An 18,965-nucleotide genomic window follows, 5' to 3' on the forward strand; every position below is an offset into this window, starting at 1 on the left:
GAAGCCTCGATGAGCGGAAGAAAACTCAAAAAACAAAAAACCTTATCTCTCAAATATTTTAGAAGTAAGTCATAGACCTTTGACTGTTTCTGAGCATTCTGAAATAATTTTTAACTGAAAAGACACTAATTTCCATATCTCTTAGTTTTTCAACAAGCTGGTTTCTTTCTCTTCTATATTTTTCACAATGTAATAAAACATGTTTACTCATGCAAGTGCGTATTTTGATGCTTCAAAGTAAGATTTTTTTTGAAAGGAGTCTCTTATGCCAAAATCATCACAATTAAAAGAACCAAAGACTTAAACTACTTCAGTCTGTGTGCAATTCATTTTTTTAATAAACAAGTTTCACAATTTGAGTTGAATTACTGAAATAAATGAAGTTTTCCACGACATTCTAATTTATTGAGATGCACCTGTACTATATTGTATGCTATATAGTTTGTACACAGCAGTATGTCACATGAGTAAGAGGTCTGAATACACAGTATTCAAGAAACATCTGCTGAAAGTGTGCAACCACTGGACACTTTCCTATCCCAAATGATGGCAGAAATTTGTTGCTAGGTAAAAATCAAGTAGCCTACATATTCACTTACTTCACAGTCAAAATCACAAAATTAAAAAATAATTGTAAATACTACACAAATAATATAAATGTAATCAGTAATATACAAGAACCAAAATCCAACCTGTGAAAACTGGATATATAAAATATGACAAAACACATATCATAGCTGCTGTACTCTGCACACAAGTACAATCTTTGTCTCTTCTGGGAATCTCAGGTGTGTGAGTTGAAATGTGACCTTCACAATTCATCCAGTCAATAGCAATGGACTTTGGGGAAGCAGATTCCTGGTCCAGACCACCTCTTTTTAAAATCCAGTAGTTTGATTCTTTGAAGAAGTAAGTGTCTCCTGAGGTAAATACAAACAAAGCGTTTTGAGGTCCGTTTGAGAGAAAATGAAAATCATTCAATAAAAAAAAATAAAATAAAAAAAAAATCTTACCATCTACAAATCCAATGATATCATCAGGATGAGAGGGCATCCCCCAGATGGACGCTGGTTTAGGGTACCCTTCTGCCAGCTTCCTCTCTGTTCCCAACTCATCAAACCTCCAGTACTCTCCACCACTGAACAAGTATGTTTTCCCATTGTGTGGCCACACAAATACTGCCTCCACCCTCTCTGGAAGCCCTCCTGCAGAAGTGCGTAAACCCCATTCTGAAAGTGGTCGTGGGTACCCAGGGAGGGACACTGTGTCTCTAAATACCCAGTACTGATTACCTGAGAAAGTTATGAAAAAGTGTAAACATGAAGAATGAACATGCATATATATATATATATGTATATATAAAAAAAAAAAAAAAAAAAAAAAAAAAATATATATATATATATATATATATATATATATATATATATATATATATATATATACACTGTATATATGTGTACCAATAAAGAAGAGAATATGTCCATCTTTTCTCTCATATGCTGCATCAACTCTGGCTGTTTCTGGAGGCAAACCCATCCAGAAGCTGTGGATCAGAGCTGGAGTCAAGGATATTAATGAGCCTGAATGATGTACCCTCCAAAAGTGTTGACCTATTAAAAAGCAGTTGGTTAAGGGAGAGGATGATAAACAATATTTTCTTTCACTTTTATAATTTTATAATTATAATATTATATTTGTGAGGATATGTTGTGTTAGGATACCATGAGAATCTTATATCCCTCTGATACTTTTACAGTCCACAAATGTACATTACCATTCAAAAATTTCAGGTCAGTAATAAAAAAAAAAAAATCAATACTTTTATTGAGCAAGGATGCATTAAATTGATCAAAAGTGACAATAAAGGCATTTATAATATTACAAAATATTTCTATTTTAAATTAATTATGTTCTTTTGAAGTTTCTATTCATCAAATAATCCTGAAAAAAGGTCTTACAGTTTCCACAAAATATTAAGCAGCACAACTGTTTCCAACACTGATAATAATGAGAAATGTTTCTTGAGCAGCAAATCAGCATAGAATGATTTCTGAAGGATGACGTGACTCTGAAGACTGGAGTAATGATGCTGAAAATTCAGCTTTGCCATTAGTGGAATACATTTTTAAAATATACTAACATAGAAAACAATTATTTTACATTTAAATTTTTCGCTAGATTACAGTTTTAACTGTATTCACTATATCAGATAAATGGGGCCTTGATAAGCATAAGAGACATCATTCAAAAATCTTACTGACCCCAAACTTTTGAACAGTAGTGTAAATCAAACATCATACCTCTAAAGAATAAAACCTCTCCTCTGATATTAGCAACTGCATCATAACCTCCCTGACAGCGATCAGCAGAGGCTGGTGGGCTAAAAAAAGAGAAAAGCAGTTAAAAAATAAAACAAACATTGTCAAACCTGTTGTGATCACAGTGTTACTCACTGATAGGGAGGATTTGGAGGAGCTGGGGTTGAGGAGTGGGACAGATGAGTTGTGGGTGCAACAACAGATGGAGAAGGTTTCAAATCTTGTCTTTTTCCTGTATTGTAAACAGTCATGAGAAAACAATCTATCTAGCTAGCTATTTTATTTATTTATTTTACATATCAGGGTGTACCATAAAGTGCCTGTATTCTCAGTCTGTCATCAAGGGATAAGGAGTAACTGTGCATGTCTCCCACAGGACCATGATAATAAGGATTCATGATGGAGTCATTGGAGGATGAGTGAAACAGGCCTAAAGCATGACCAAACTCATGAACTGCGACTGTGAATAAATCTGTGGCACTGCTCCAATCTGTGGAATTGTAGAAGCATAAAACATTTAAGCACTTCTGACCAATCTCCTGTTCTTTTATTCTGTCTATTAATATCTGTAGATAATGATGTCAGATCCACAAAGATGTATACAGCATTTAATTTACCTCCATAGCTCCAGCTTTCTCCATCATCAAAGTGTGTGTCACCAGCAAGATCTCCCTTTCCTGGGAAGAATGCATGTGCCAGATTGCCCCCCTTGCCATCAAAAGGATATCCATCCTCATGGTAGCTGCTGGCAAAGGTGATTTTGATGTCTATCTGTGGTGATGGGCCATATGGAGGAGGGTGGAAACGCAGAGGTGTGACATCACTCCATACTCTGAAGGCAGAGGTCAAAATGAGCCTCACCAGCCCTGGATGTAAAGTGGGAGACATGGAAGGAGAGGGAAACTCTTGCACGCTGAGTAAAAGAAGGGAAAGATATGAGATTATTGGACATGAATATTCTGGTTAAGGTCACATAAATAAAGGCTTCACTGTAATAAATAAATAAATAAATAAAGTAGGTTTATTAAGTAATATTTTGTTATTTGTTACTTTAACTACCAAAATCTGCTTTTGGTCAACCAGCATAAAATCACAGATGATACAATAGTAAGCTACACGATGAATCAGAGTTTACTGTAAATATTTTGTCCATAAAACCTTGCCAATACTTGTGTTTACTGATGGTGGACAGGTCACACACAAAAACACAAAACTCCATCATAGTAACACAAATTACACTAAAATAATACAATATTAAATATATAACAAAACAGCCTAATGTACACTTCTGATCTCAAAAATGAGCAGCAAAAAACATAAATCAATTGCAGTTTTCACTGTATATAAAATAACTTAATTAACAATTATACTGGGTTTATACTGTAGCATTTTTACTTTTTTCTGTAGTTACAAACTGTTTTATATATTTATTTTTACAATTTAGAATATATTGCTGGAGACTTAAAGATCCCACCTCCAGGTGATGTCAGTCTTGTCCCAGCTCAGTCTTCTCTTCAGCTTCCCTTTACCTCTTCTCTTTCCTTTCAACAGATCCTCAGAGCTGATGGTGTCTGGCAGAGAGCAGCGAGGTCTGGCCATCAGTTCTAAAGTGGCATGATCTAAAGTTTGACAAAAGGACAAGAGGAATGATCAGAGCTAGTGTCAGAAAGATCATGGTACAAATGCACTTAAGGGCATTCATCCATCTGGTTGAACCTAAAGTGTTACAGTACAAACAAGTGAGAAAAAAAACCTGTCACCTAGTTTGCCAGACTCTTCAATACCAGCAAAACACTGCATTTTACGGACAGCTTCTTCAATACCCTCCCTGGTCTGAAGTCGACCAGTTAGAGAGTCTGGAGATGATAAATACCCATACCGAATCAACCAGTCCTACGTACACAGACAAACAAAAATCCTCCAGTCATTAACATAACCTCGGTTCCCTGAGATAACGGAATTAGTGTTTCGTATACACGCTTATGGGGAAACTCCTGTTTAGTCTGATACTGAAGTCTGATTTGTTCACGTTCATGTACCTGCATGAACAAATGGCGCTTCAACTTGACAAAAGGAGAGGAGCTGACTACAATATAAGTTGGCTCAGACTGCCATTTGTCAGAATATTTCGACTGTCAGCAACAGCCATCAACTCGCGTGCAGATGTATAGCACAGCAGCTTACGCAATGCTCATTCCCTTATCTCAGGGAACCGAGGCTACGTAACGGGGTTCAGAGCACCTTAGGCACATAGCAGTGTCTTGGATTGAGGACGAATTTACAGTTGTTAGGTCTAAACTCAAGGAATGAAGCACTGACTGATAGTGCTGGCAAATCACCTACTCGCTTGACCGATGATAACGCAAAAAGGAGGGCCGTATTGAGCAATGGGTGCTGCAAATTGGCTGATTGAAGCAGCTCAAAGGGGAGACCTCATTGAGACTATAGATAAGTCTCAGGTCGGCACAGAATGAGGACGAGGCGGGTTTATCCTCCAAGCTCCCCTAAGAAATTTAATGACAAGATCGTTTTTGTCGACTGACTGGCCAGCCACGAGAGCATGATCCACCACAATAGCTGCCACGTACACTTTGAGCGTGGAAGGGGTGCATGATCCAAAAGCTCTTGTAAAAAGGTGAGCACGTGTGGCATGTCACAAGAGGAGGGCTCCAGGCTGCATGCTGCACACCAATCAGAAAAGACTGACCATTTAAGGGGCGTAGAGGCATCTTGTAGATGGTCCTCTAACCTGCAAAATGGTATTAGTTACACTCGCGGAGAGCTATAAAGGTTCCCGTTGAGTGGCCAAACATGAAGGTTCCACATTTTGGGCCGGGGATGCCAAATCATTCTTCTCGCTTGTGAGAGTAGGTCTCTCTTCAATGGTATCGGCCAGAGGGATGCTGAATAAACTCAGGGAACCACGTGTGATTCCTCTAAAATGGGACCACCAGGAGGACCAAGCATCTGACTTCCTTGATCCATCTGATGACCAGAGGAAGCAGGGTAACCAGGGAGAAGGCATACAAGCGAGCGCTGGGCCAAAAGTAAATTGGACAGTGAAAGTTGCCTGCTGAGGCGAAAAGGTCTACCTCTCCCCTCATAAAGACAGATCACATAATTTTGAACTGATTAAGGATGTAGTCTCCATTCACCTGGTGCTACATTGCCCCTGGACAGCATGTCCGCTCCTTGGTTCAATCTGCCTGGCACATGAACTGCTTTTAGTGAGAGGAGATAGCGATGAGCACATAGAAGGAGGTGTCACAACATCTTGTAAAAGGGAGCGTGATCAGAGACTGCCTTGGTGGTTTATGAAGGCTAACACTGCCATGTTGTATGAGCGGACCAGGACGTGGTGCCCCTTTAAGGCTTCTAGAAAGACTTTCAGGGCCAGAGAAACCACCATCATTTTGAGGCAATTGATTTGCAAGCTCCATGTGTGACCAGGAAGCCAAATGCCGGTCTGCCCCCTTACAGTGCTCCCCAACCTGTGTTGGGATGCCTGGGACGTCTGATTGAAACAGCGAGAATTGTTCCAAGGGGCCACAGCTTTGCATGAGATGCAGACTGCATGAGAAGCATTCGCTGGCTGGGAGACAGAGAACTCTTGGCTAAATTGATTTTTAGTCCAAGCCACTCCAGATGGCTGAGTAGCAGTGACCTGTGAGCGATAAGTTCCTGTTCCGACCTGGGTAGCAAAAGCCAGTCATCAAGGCAATTGATGATACAGATTCCCATCAGCCTCAGAGGGGAAAGAGCCATGTCCATGCACTTCGTAAAAACTCATTGTGGGGGTGGTGCTGGTGAGAGGAGCATTGATGGTGAAGACTGGGGGTCTCTTCCAGAGCCGCCCAAGCAAGGCCAAGATCTGCTACAGCCTTGGTGAGAGCACAGATCAGCTCGCTGTCCACACTGGGCTGTGTAGGTTGAGATGAAGGGAAGGGGACTGGGACAACAAAGGGACACGCCCACTTCTCTGTATCCGAAGCCATTAAAGACATGGAGTCATCAGCGGCAACATCCTCCTCAGATCCACCGAAGGAAACCAAGGGATGCATCCAACAAGGGATGCTGATCCTCACATGTGAAGCACACAGGCGAATAGATGCACTGCGGGGAGAGTGAAGTATGCACGGAATGTATGATGGAACTCTGCTGCTCCACTTTTTCTTCATCTGAGGCTCCTGGGAGGGAGGAAACGAGAGAGCAAGCTGGGGAGGACCACCTCCGTGGAAAAAGACAATTCACGAGTGAAGCAGGGCGAGACTCATACTCTCGCAATAAGAGCATTCAGTCCCATTGAGCACAGCTTCAGCATGGGCACTGCCAAGGTAAGCGATGCACTCACCGTGCCCATCTGCCCGAGCTGCACTTGTCTTGCAGTGTGACATTTGCAAAAACGTTGCAGAAATTTGCTCTCTTTCAATCCACCGGATGGCCGCAGGGGCTCGGCAATCTTCCACTGCCAGGTGCTCTTCTATGGCAAGCAGGCTGAGATTCTTTGCTTTGGCTTCTTGCTTCAGAGTCCAGTGAGGAGATGTCTTCGTCACTGAAGGAGAAAAATTCTAACGACAGGTGCTCTGATCCATCTTATAGAGTAGTCGGCTCCTCCCCTTTTGGTCAGTTGAAGCACCATTTGTTCGTGCAGGTACACGAACATGAACAAATCAGGCTTCAGTATCAGAGTAAACAGGAGTTTCCCCAAAAAATGTGTATACGCAATGGGAGGTACTGTTCGAAAGGGAACTCACATACATTGTTTGTTGAATTAAAAAAAAAAATACATGTTCTGAAAGCACTGGAACACACAAACATGAAATTTACAAAGACTGTATATAGAGAGTTGTATAATCTATTTTGAATCTATTTTAAAATCTACACAATTTGTTTAAGATTTGTTATGACAGCTTGCGTATTATTTGATGCTGATTATACATCCAAAATTGATCAGAAAAGTAATTTGTTTCACTTGTAATTTCATTGTTTTGTTTGAAACCATTTTAATGTTGAAATTTTATGAGCATAATCCTTAAAAATTTCCCTGAAAAACAATTCCAGGCGACAAATATTGCCCCTTAAAAACATGTCTGACATTTGTCTGATCAACACTGCACACGGTACGATACACATGAAAATAATTTATACTTTAAAATACTGTATACATTAAAATAATTCATTTCATGCTTATTTTCATAGAAAGAATAGAGAGAATATTCTTACCACTCCTCGCGCGTACTGATCTGGCATCAGCGCAGGTCGCGCGCTCACAACACTGAGAAGCACGGCGCCGATCATTGTGAGAGCTGCGGTCATGGTCATTCAATGTGATATGCACGGGATGTTTACACTCTCAAAATTACCATATTAAGTTTAAACACGTAAAACTATTAACAGCGAATCACGAACATATCATTGAGCACAATAAAAACAGCTGAAATTTGTTAACATTACGCATCTAGAACAAAAAAAAAAACTGATTCTAAAAGTCACTGAGAATAGTGCATGTATTCTTCATCCACACAGCCACGCTTTGACCGCCGCTTCAGATTACTTCCCAAGAGGATGGGTGTTGTTTTGATCAATACTGTCATGCAACTCTCTCTCTCTCTCCCCCTCTTCCCCTCAGTGGGAGCATCCGTCCAAATGTGTGACCTAATGAATGCACGTGCGCCCCCTGATCATGGGTTCCTGTGTATGAATAACCATATGGCACATAAATGGCCATTAAGTGAAAAAAATATATATTTTGCAGATCAGTTGTTCTGGTAAGTATGACTTTTAAAGAAATTAATAATTTTATTAAAAAATGACAGTCAAGGCATAATGTTACAAAAGATGAAAATATAATAATAATTTTTCAAAATTAATAACAATTATAAATGTTTCTTGAGCAGCAAATCAGAATATTATAATTATCATGTTTCTCTGAAGATTTTAGCAATGACTGCTGAAAATTCAGTTTGCCACTTTGCCATCACAGAAATGAATCACATTTTGAAACACACACACACACACACACACACACACACACACACACACACACACACACACACACACACACACACACACACACACACACACACACACACACACACACTATATATATATATATGAAGTATTATGAAAACATTATTTTCCCATTTTCTATAATTATGTTGGAGGCATAAGACCCCCTGATGAGAGGAAAGGGTACTGTGCATTGTGCTCTGTTAAAAATAGACAGGATGTTATGAACTTCGGTGTGGGTGAATGAATAAAGGGAAACATTAATTGCAATAAATAACTAAACCATGCATGTTATGGATCCTCAAGATGTTTGTTCTCTTAATTAACACCTGGGCTTCCCTTTACTCAGTCTTTTTTTGCTGAGTTGACAAATCATTGAATCACCAGCATGTTTTCTGATAATGTTTTTCTTTTATTACTATGCAAGCAACATAACATCTCCCCAGCACAAACATCTGTAAATTAACAAAGAAATGTCTAGTTTATGTATATAGTTTATAAAACCAAATATGCAACACTACTCTGTATATTATATTACCAGTCTTCTGCTGCCATGATTGATGTTACCATGCCTTCTGTGAAGTGTTTATGTTTGGTTCTCATTGAGCTCCAGCCCCTGGCTGAAGGAGTACTCTGCCTTATGATGCATGATCAGTGTGTTATTGGCGAAGTAGAAGCTGTCTGACCGCGTCTCAAAAGGGTGACTGATCATGTCCTCAACTGAAATAATAGAACATACTCAACTTTTAACACTTACACAAGCACCATTATGTTCACATGAATAGTTTTTCATTCAGTTGTAAAATGTGTGAAATGCATTGTAAGTTTGTGTGTGTTACTCACTAGTGTGTGAATCCAGATCTGGTAAGCAGTAAATGTGTTCACAGGTGTTTCTGCTGTATGGGATACAGAAACCAATCTCAAAGTCAAATGTCTTCATCAGCAGATCCCTGAAGTAATGCCTCTCAATCAGCCGAAACTTGTTGACTGCCTTACCGCCCACTGTAAACTCAAGCCTGTTCAGATGGGAGATTGCACATTATGCAAACATGTTATTTAAGATAATACTTACTGATTTGGATTAAATATTTCAATCTATTCTAAAGGCTCCAAAGGAATCTTATTAAAAACTAAACATACGTGGCTCCAATCTCCCTGAGATTTAGAAAAGCAGGACTGAAATGATACTGAATGAAACGGACTGCATCCAGCTCTATGACATCCTTTATTTCTGTGAAAGAAAGAAGAGGAATTTATATCATATTTAGGACAGTGTTGTTCTTGTTAACTAAAATTTAATATATATATATATATATTTGAAATTAAATTTTAATTGAAAATGAAATTGAAAATTGAAATGAAAATGAGAATGAGAATGACTAAAATACTTAAACTGAAATAAAATGTTTAAGGTGAGATACTAAAATTACTAAAACTAAAACTGAAATAAAAATAAATGAAAGCTAAATTGAAATAATAAAAGAAACCAATAAAAATGACAAATGCACATAAAATCACTAAAACTGAAAATCTAAAAATAAATGCTAAAAATTCAAAATATTAATACATACTATAACAATACATAAATTTATAGTGCATTGACATCGTATTATTTGACAAAATCATGACAAAATCATTTAACAAAATCAAGAAATCAAATGTTAAAACAAACTGAAAATATAAAAAGAAATGCTAAATCAAAATATTAATAAACATTATAATAGTATATAAATAATACTAACATAACACTGATTTATGAAAGAGTGAACCAGAGAGTAAGGCTGAAGTACAAGACATTTTTGAAATGCTACTGCACATGATGTCCACTAGAGGTCAAATAACATGTTTGTTCCTCATTAGTCTTGCATAGCCAGACCTTCAGACTGAAGGTCTGGAATTCATGGCAGCTACCATCCCACAAGACCCACCCATGATGCCATTTGACCGACATGTCAAACAACCAATCACAGTTCGTTTCATTCATCGTCACACTTCGGGGCGTGGAAATGTCACCACAATAACAGAATTGCAGAATTGTGTAAAACTCTCTGACATGTTTTAAAGATTCTATGCCACAAACTTGAAATATTTCATATACTTTTGAAAATCCAGCAAGTGATTTAATCCACTTGTTTTTGTTTGGTCTGTACTTCTCTATATCAAAAGGCAGCAGGTGCATAAATACACTTATTCCCAACACTGTGATTAAAGGTAAAAAAATATCCAGTCCACAATCACTTTTTATATCGAAAAGTCATTTTGTGTGTTTTTTTCCCCCAAAATCAGTGACATCATTTATGAACTTGGTAATTAAAGAGTTAAAATCTTGGATTTTTTTTAAACATTTGGTAGTTTTGATCAGGACTGAGGCTGATTAATAGATTTATGCAAAAAAGTTTGAAAAAAAAATATTTATCTGATACATTTTTACAGCAGTTTAATTTAGTGGATGTTTTCATCCACGAACATAATGAAAGGGTAGTGAATTTGCCCACAGTGTATTGTTGAGTTTTTTTAAATTTTCAAAGCATTTTCCTAAAATATGTGTCAAAATAAGATTTGTCACCAAAAAACATTCCATTTGCTAAAACACAGAGAAAGTTGTGGCCAAATTAAGACTCAACATTACCCCCTAGTGAACGAAAACATCCCCAACACCGCATAAGGGTTAAATCACTCAAAATGTCCGGGATTCGGCTTTTGCTTTCTACAGTTGCCATTCATAGTGCGCGTTTTTGTATTAGAGATTTTGTATTAGAATTTGAAGAAGACTGTGTCCAGTCCCGCCCGCTCCCGCAAACATTATAATATTGCATATAATTTTATGTATCAGGAGGCCGCTAACAATATGCCGAGAATATAATCTCTTTTGAATGAGCCCTCGCTGTTCACTTTCACTTTCAATATTGCGATCGCTCACTTTATTTAAAGGAAGATCAGATATTTGTCAATGAGCTCAGGATCTGTTGAGCAGCACATCCTCCAGTATGATCTGTCAGCCATCTCTCCTCTCAACCGGTGATCAGTCAAATCCAACGCTATCTCACGACCAATTCGTACGTATTTTACGAGGTGGCTAATTCGTACGAATTTGTACGACCTCACTCGTACGTATTTTACGAGGTGGCTAATTCGTACGAATTTGTACGACCTCACTCGTACGATTTCATACGATTTGCCTAGACCCCAGTGACGGGTAGGTTTAGGGGCGGGGTTTGGTGTAGGTAATTCGTACAAATTCATACGAATGTGCAACTCGTAAAATACGTACGATTTGGCAAAAATCGTATGAATTTGTACGAGTGTGGTCGTACGAATTCGTACGAATTAGCCACCTCGTACAATATGTACGAATTGCCGTGAGATCGGGCTGGTCAAATCTGACTCCTGCAGCTCGTGTTGGATGCAGGTTTTTTTTTTTCTCTCTCGATAGAATTGGGCTACTTTTAAACTGTTGCCATGGTTTTATTTTCCTGTGGGTTAAAGGTTTGAAATGTTGCATAAATTACATTTGACTGAAATGCTTATTGAAACATTTTGCATTCTATCTATGATAAAACTGTTCTAGATGTTAAGTTTTGGGAAGGACGGTCACTGGTAGGAAGCTTTTTAGCTGTGTTTATGATAAATATGCTTAAGAGTGACTGTAAAATACGTATATTAGGTATGGAAATGACAAATTTTGAGTTTTGATATTTGATATTTGAGGTTGCGCTACTTTAGGCACTTTTGCCATTACTTTAATCACTAACCAACCAATCACACCCCAGCCCTGCACCTACTGTCCTCTTTTTGGAAAATTAAAATATGTTAGTCACCATAAAATTATGTGTGTTCTACAAAATCACCCAGTGAAATAGAAAGTAAGTGAATGCAATGTTAAAAGGCACTAACACACCTGTCGGACAGTGTCGTTTTAGGTCCAGAATGACCGATCCACCTTCTAGGTCTCTTATTTTGAACCGTGAGAAGCTAATATTGTAGATGTTGTCTTCTGGGGAGCACAGGTAGTCTGTACACATAATCAATAACAGTAAAGAAAAGAAAGTATCGCAGTAAAAGAACATAAACGCACAAATAAACTGCTTGGTGTGTGGTGTCCTCACCGTCTGTGTATCCTGGTAGCCTGAGGACATACTGAGGAGTCACAGGGTCACCTGGCTTCCAGTCCAGCAGCACCTCTTCTTCAGCTGCAAGTCCTCCTCCTGAAATAAAACCATTCCAGACCGCCATGTCCCTCAGATCCCCTCTTTCCTGCATTTCTGCCATTTCATCCTCATCCTCATCAGCTTCATCTTCCTCCTCTGGTTCGCTGTCCTCGTCTTTTTCAGAGGACAATTCATGCTCCATTTCTTCCTCACTCTGTTGTTCTTTTACACCCTCACTGTTTCCTCAAAGGTTTCTCTCAGGTTAACTAACACAGGCCCATCTGTTGCCTGGCACTCTCTGTGATTACCCTCAGCTCTTCTCTCATAAACTGTGTCTCAGTGACTCAAACAGATTATGGCTTTCTCAAACAGCTAATCCAAGACAATCCTCAATTAAACACAGACACAGCAACTATGGCATCAATGAAAGGACAAAAGGGAATTTGAGATTAACAGATAGTATAGAACAGTGATGTAGTAGAATTAGGATATGGAGAATATAGTGGAAAAGGGGAAATAGATTTGCAGGACTAAAATTAATAAATAGACGACAGAAAGTGTGGTAACGAAAGTGAGAAGTTGCAAATGAAGTCACAGCTACCTATCTATCTCAGCTGATGGGTTGTGACCTAAACACCCTAGGGGTCACAGCAGACAAAAAAAAACAAACAACAACAACAACAAAAAAAAACATGCAGATAATGAAATGCAAATTACCATTTACACTGATGTTCAAATGTTCAGTAATACATTTTTGAAAGAAAGTAGTACTTTTATGACAAACGTTTACAATTTCAAATAAATAATGTTCTTTTGAAATTTCAATTAATCAAAGAATCCAGAAAATATAAAGCAGCAGGGTTGTTTTCAAAAATGTTAATAATAATACATGTTTCTTGAGCACCAAATCAGCATGTCTTCTGAAGGACACCGAAGAAGTATGACACCGAAGATAGAAGTAATGGTTGCTGAAAAGTCAGGAACAAATGACATTTTATAATGAAATATTTTAAAATATATATATAAAAAAACAATAATTTAATATTATATTATATAAAAAAGTTATTTTAAATTGAAATAATATTTGACAATTTCACTGTTTTACTGTATTATTGTTTAAATAAATGCAGCCTTGCTGAAAATAAGACTTCTTTAAAAAAATATTTAAAAAATCTTACTGACCCTAGCTAATGACCCTAGCTGACCCTGTGACTCCTCAGTATGTCCTCAGGCTATCAGGATACACAGATGGTGAGGACACCACACACCAAGCAGTTTATTTGTGCGTTTATGTTCTTTTACTGCGATACTTTCTTTTCTTTACTGTTATTGGTTATGTGTACAGACTACCTGTGCTCCCCAGAAGACAACATCTACAATATTAGCTTCTCACGGTTCAAAATAAGAGACTTAGAAGGTGGATCGGTCATTCTGGACCTAAAACTACACTGTCCGACAGGTGTGTTAGTGCCTTTTAACATTGCATTCACTTACTTTCTGTTTCACTGGGTGATTTTGTAGAACACACATAACTTTAGGGTGACCAATATATTTTAGTTTTCCAAAAAGAGGACAGTAGGTGCAGGGCTGGGGTGTGATTGGTTGATTAGTGATTAAAGTAATGTCTAAAGAGCCTAAAGTAGCGCAACCTCAAATATCAAAACTCAAAATATGTAATTTCCATACCTAATATACATATTTTACACTCACTCTTAAGCATATTTATCATAAACACAGCTAATAAGCTTCCTACCAGTGACCGTCCTTCCCAAAACTTAACATCTAGAACAGTTTTATCATAGATAGAATGCAAAATGTTTCAATACAAGCATTTCAGTCAAATGTAATTTATGCAACATTTCAAACATTAAACCAACACCAAAATAAAAAAAAAGCAAAAACAAAAAAAAAGCCCAATTCCATCAAGAAAAAAAAAAGTGAACTTGACAACCCTGCATCCAACACGAGCTGCAGGAGTCAGATTTGGGTCAGTTTACTGACCCTAAACTTTTAGGTTAAAGGTCAAAGACTGTATATCCAATTCAAATCTACAGGATTTTGGAATAAATTAATCTATCACTTTGTATAGGCTAGTCTAAATAGGCAGATATCATCATGGAGAGGTAGAATATATACATCATGAACAAAAATACACAATGTCAAAGAAAATATGACCCGAAATGCATTAAATACAAATTCACTTGCAATGAGGATAAACATGGTGTGTGTGTGTGTGTGTGTAAATATATATACAGTACACACACACACACACACACACACACACACACACACACACACACACACACACACACACACACACACACAAGAGGTCAAGAGGCATTTATTTATCATTTGCATAGTTAACACTGGGGAAAACTGGGCATTGAAATGCTTGTGACGAGGCTCAGACACACAGTGACAATTACAGGACGTAAACATGAACATACACAATATAGTCATAAGTGGAGGGCACTAAGATAATAAAGTGCCATACGCTATTCCACAGGCCGAACAATAAACACAGACAGAGCAATAAATACAAGCAGTAACAGAAAAAAATAATGGTTGACTAAATCCTGAATACACACCGTCACCGACTCATGGGGACTCGTGTCAACGTGGGGATCTAAATTGAGGTCCCCATGGGGAAACAAGCTTATGAATCATACAGAATTTAGTTTTTTGAGAATGTAAAAATGCAGAAAGTTTCCAGAGAGGGTTAGGTTTAGGTGTAGGGTTGGGGTAAGGCGATAGAAAACACAGTTTGTACAGTAGAAAAACAATTACACCTATGGAATGTCCCCATTAAACGTGGAAACAAAACATAGATAAAAAAACATCTTGTCACCTTGTCAAAGCATAACTCTGGTTAAGTACGTTTGGTGACCTCATTAGTATGATGTGCATTTGGATCAATCTGAATGTTATATGAGTCAACAGGATGTGTTCAAATCTCTGTTTTGTTTTTTGCAGCACTGATGGAGGGAAGAGGAGGAGCCACTGAACCACATCCTGCTTTACCCCAACCTCTCACCTCATCCCACTGCTGACATGGTGATCAAACTGTCATTTCCTCATGTCACTTGAACGCTTTAGCTATAGGGCAGAGAAGTATCCCAGAAGGCACCACTGCACAAGCGAAGAAATCAGAGTGCATCAGGAAGAGACAACGTGATGAGCTCTGAACATCAGGTAGAGTTTATTTGTTTCTGTTCGTTGTGTTAAACTAAATGATAAGTTATACAAACGAAGCTTAGGTTAAGGGTTCTCATTTATCCTTAGCACGTTCGAGTACAGTGTGAATTTTATACCATTTTGTGACGTGTTGTGTCATGTTCATGGTAGGCCTGATATATATATATATATATATATATATATATATATATATATATATATATAAAAATGTGCTACTGTTCAGTGTCATTAAGATTTTTTTAAAGAAAGTATTAATCATGGTTGTGTGTGTGTGTGTGTATATATATATATATATATATATATATGTGTGTGTGTGTGTGTGTGTGTGTGTGTGTGTGTGTGTGCATAAAATATAATTAACATTAATACAATACACAATACAATACAATATTTATTTGTAAAGCACATTTAAAAACAAGTCGACCAAAGTGCTGCACAGCATAGAATAAAAAACTCAAAAATAAGATGGATAAAACAAAACTATCAAATTTAAAACACAACACTAACGAAACAACAATAGAACCAGTGATCAAGGGGTATTGAAAGCTAGAGAGAAGAAATATGTCTTTAGAGAAGACTTAAAACCAGAAATAGAGGGGGCTACTCTGATATGAAGATGTAGCCTATTCCAGAGTTTCGGACCTGCTGTCACAAAAGCGCGGTCACCTTGTTTTTTTAAGTCTACATCTAGGCACGATGAGTAGAGAGAGATCACAAGATCTCAATGTTCTAGAAGGTACTGAGGGGCCAAATTGTTAAGGGCTTTATACACAAATGGAAGAATTTTAAAATCAGTGCTATATTTGATGGGTAACCAGTGCAATGGCTACAAAATAGGAGTTACTGGCTCATATACTTGTGGGTACCACAAAGAAGTCAGCTGCATTTTGCACTAGCTGTAGACAAGAGAGAGAAAACTAAGAAACACCATAATAAAATGAATTACAAAAATCTAAGTGAGTTGTTACAAAAGCATGGATCACCGTTTGGAAATTACTCTGTGATAAGAAGGGTTTAGAAAGTTGACGGAGATGATACAAACCTGATTTTACAACAGCACTGATCTGTTTGTAAAATTTTAAGTTATGATCAAACAGAATGCCCAGATTTCTAGCGCACTGAGTTTCATATGAGGCCAGAGAGCCACAGTCGACATCTAACACACAATTTTCCTTATGCAAAAAAAGAACTATTTTGGTTTTATTTTTGTTTAAACTTAGAAAATAACTTGAGAGCCAAAGCTTAAATTCTTCTAGGCAGGCCAACAGCAGTTGTAAGCCGTCTTTATAATTGTGCTTTAAAGGAAAATAGTTGTGAGTATCGTATATTAATCTCTACATGCACTAATATACTAACATTTCAAGTTGTATAAATTAACAATATAATTTATTATGAACAAATATGAATTTAAATCAATATATTACTCCAAAAAATTTAAATGTTCATTGGTGAGTTCATGGGTACAGGCACTTCACATTAATGAACTGAACATTATTATGTTTTTCATTTTTTTTGTGTGTTTTCATTTGTTTTCCTGTAATGTGTCATGTTGTCCGTACTCATGTCATCTCTTGCTCTTTTACAGAAGTCACAATGGAGATGACTTTGTTATCCATCACTGTGTGGCTCACTCAGTTCCTCATTGCTTCACCTCTTTATTTCAACACACTGCCAGCAAACACCCTGAGCGACTACAGTGAAACCACACAAATAACTCCAGCAACAACAATAACAAACCCAGAACCTAAGATCCTTATATATGCAACCTCTTCATCACCTCTGACTGCAACATCACAGGACAGCATAACAAATTTGCCCAGTGAAGTGCATACACAGCCAAATATAACCCCAGATGTGACACTCACACAGGAAACAGCATCCCTACATCAAGACAACAGCAGTAGTCCATCTCAAAATGACATGATGGATGATGGTGTAAGTGTTAGCCATGCTATTAATGTTTCTATGAGCCACGCGAATACAAGTCATACAACAGTTTCCACTAACTTTGCAAGACTGATGCCACAAAAGGACGTCAGTAATGAAACAGGAACTATGTCAAGTGTGAGTTACAACTATGATGTTCAGACTGCAGACACCTTATCAGACCCAGTCAACAGTGCCTCGACAGTTCCCTGGAGACATTCGACAGAGAAAGAGGATGAGAGAACGAAGGCCGATGAACGAAATTATGAAACTAACTCCACCCAGGCCACATTTGCTAATACGAACAAGGAGTTGAGAGAAACACAAGGCACTGAGGGAACTTACAGTTTCACAAGTGAACATAGTGAGGAACATTACGACACAGCAGTGAACACAACTGATGTAAGTACTACAACAGCAACAGGGAGTAACGAATGGTCAATTTCACAAAACACAGATATTCCTATGACCACACCGGCTTACACAACAGCACAAGACCCCACGGTTACAGATGTGCCTGAATATCACACCTCAACAGGTGGCGCAAAACACTCTACGACCCCACAGAATATATACAAGTTCACAAACTCTACAGCACCCACAGGAAGAGAAAACAGGACAGGAACAGACACACCCGGTGGTACCACCACCAACGTCAACATCTCTGTTATAACAGATGCCCTAACTGACAACAGCCTAAATGCCACCACAAACAGAACAAACAAAACTGACACAGAAAACAAAGCGTGGCCTGCATGTTTGAACCCAAACCCAGAATCTCATTCTAGACAATCCATGCTGGTCTGCTTCATCACACTGTGGAGTTTAGCAATGACTGCCACCATATTTCTGGGAATAACCATTTTCCTTTTGGTTCGTCTGTCTGTCTTCAAAAAAAAGATGAAGCGGAGAGTGAAAGGAGGTCAGACGTGTGAGAAGGAGAGCCTCTGGGCCGACCCCAAAGCTTCAGTGCAGGAGAGAGTGGAGTTCTGGTACATCAATGGATCCACGCTGGAGGCCGATAGGAAAGAGAAGGACAGAGGGAGACAGAAGAAGATGAAGGGAAGAGGACAGGAACAGGATAATGAGGAGAACGGGCTGTGGATTCAGCCAAGAGTGACTGTCGATGACATAACGGAGTTCTGGTACGCAAACAGACGCTTGAAGGAAGAGAGGATGCAGCACTTGTAGTCATAAACTTTGAAAGACACCAAAGGAAACAATTGGACAGTTAGACTTTCAGGCTTGTGCCAAAAACACAAAGGGATTTTGATGAAACCTTTAATGGACCTTCATACATGGACTTTAAATCGTCTGAGGCTGTGCACTGTAAAAATAAATAAATAAATAAAACCAACAACAAAAAGGA

The 18,965-nt window shown here is 38.2% G+C and overlaps 3 protein-coding genes across 4 annotated transcripts; 1 reads left to right on the top strand and 2 right to left on the bottom strand.

Moving 5' to 3' along the window:
• Positions 1-378: 378 nt before the first annotated feature.
• mmp25a (matrix metallopeptidase 25a) lies at positions 379-7,664 on the bottom strand. Its single transcript, XM_042723896.1, has 10 exons — positions 7,542-7,664; positions 4,079-4,211; positions 3,793-3,937; positions 2,936-3,231; positions 2,629-2,808; positions 2,454-2,550; positions 2,301-2,380; positions 1,461-1,610; positions 1,014-1,292; positions 379-920 (listed from the first exon to the last, which is right to left on the bottom strand). The coding sequence occupies exons 1-10, from the start codon at positions 7,638-7,640 to the stop codon at positions 664-666; spliced, it is 1,716 nt and encodes a 571-aa protein (XP_042579830.1). The 5' UTR covers positions 7,641-7,664; the 3' UTR covers positions 379-663.
• Positions 7,665-7,916: 252 nt separating this feature from the next.
• LOC122134438 (protein unc-119 homolog B-like) lies at positions 7,917-13,471 on the bottom strand. 2 transcript variants are annotated; one of them, XM_042724059.1, is made up of 6 exons: positions 12,434-13,471; positions 12,226-12,339; positions 9,468-9,558; positions 9,171-9,343; positions 8,866-9,047; positions 7,917-8,009 (listed from the first exon to the last, which is right to left on the bottom strand). In XM_042724059.1, the coding sequence occupies exons 1-5, from the start codon at positions 12,675-12,677 to the stop codon at positions 8,914-8,916; spliced, it is 756 nt and encodes a 251-aa protein (XP_042579993.1). In that variant the 5' UTR covers positions 12,678-13,471; the 3' UTR covers positions 7,917-8,009; positions 8,866-8,913. The 2 variants fall into 2 exon arrangements, with proteins under 2 accessions (XP_042579993.1, XP_042579989.1); XM_042724055.1 differs by lacking the exon at positions 7,917-8,009 and having other exon boundaries at positions 8,719-9,047.
• A 2,060-nt stretch (positions 13,472-15,531) lies between these two features.
• Positions 15,532-18,965, top strand: si:ch73-248e21.5 (probable GPI-anchored adhesin-like protein PGA18). Its single transcript, XM_019078085.2, has 2 exons — positions 15,532-15,667; positions 17,256-18,965. Exon 2 carries the CDS (start codon positions 17,264-17,266, stop codon positions 18,785-18,787), a length of 1,524 nt encoding a protein of 507 aa, XP_018933630.2. The 5' UTR covers positions 15,532-15,667; positions 17,256-17,263; the 3' UTR covers positions 18,788-18,965.

This window comes from Cyprinus carpio, chromosome A3 (assembly GCF_018340385.1).
Source record: "Cyprinus carpio isolate SPL01 chromosome A3, ASM1834038v1, whole genome shotgun sequence".
NCBI classification, from domain to species: Eukaryota; Metazoa; Chordata; class Actinopteri; order Cypriniformes; family Cyprinidae; genus Cyprinus; species Cyprinus carpio.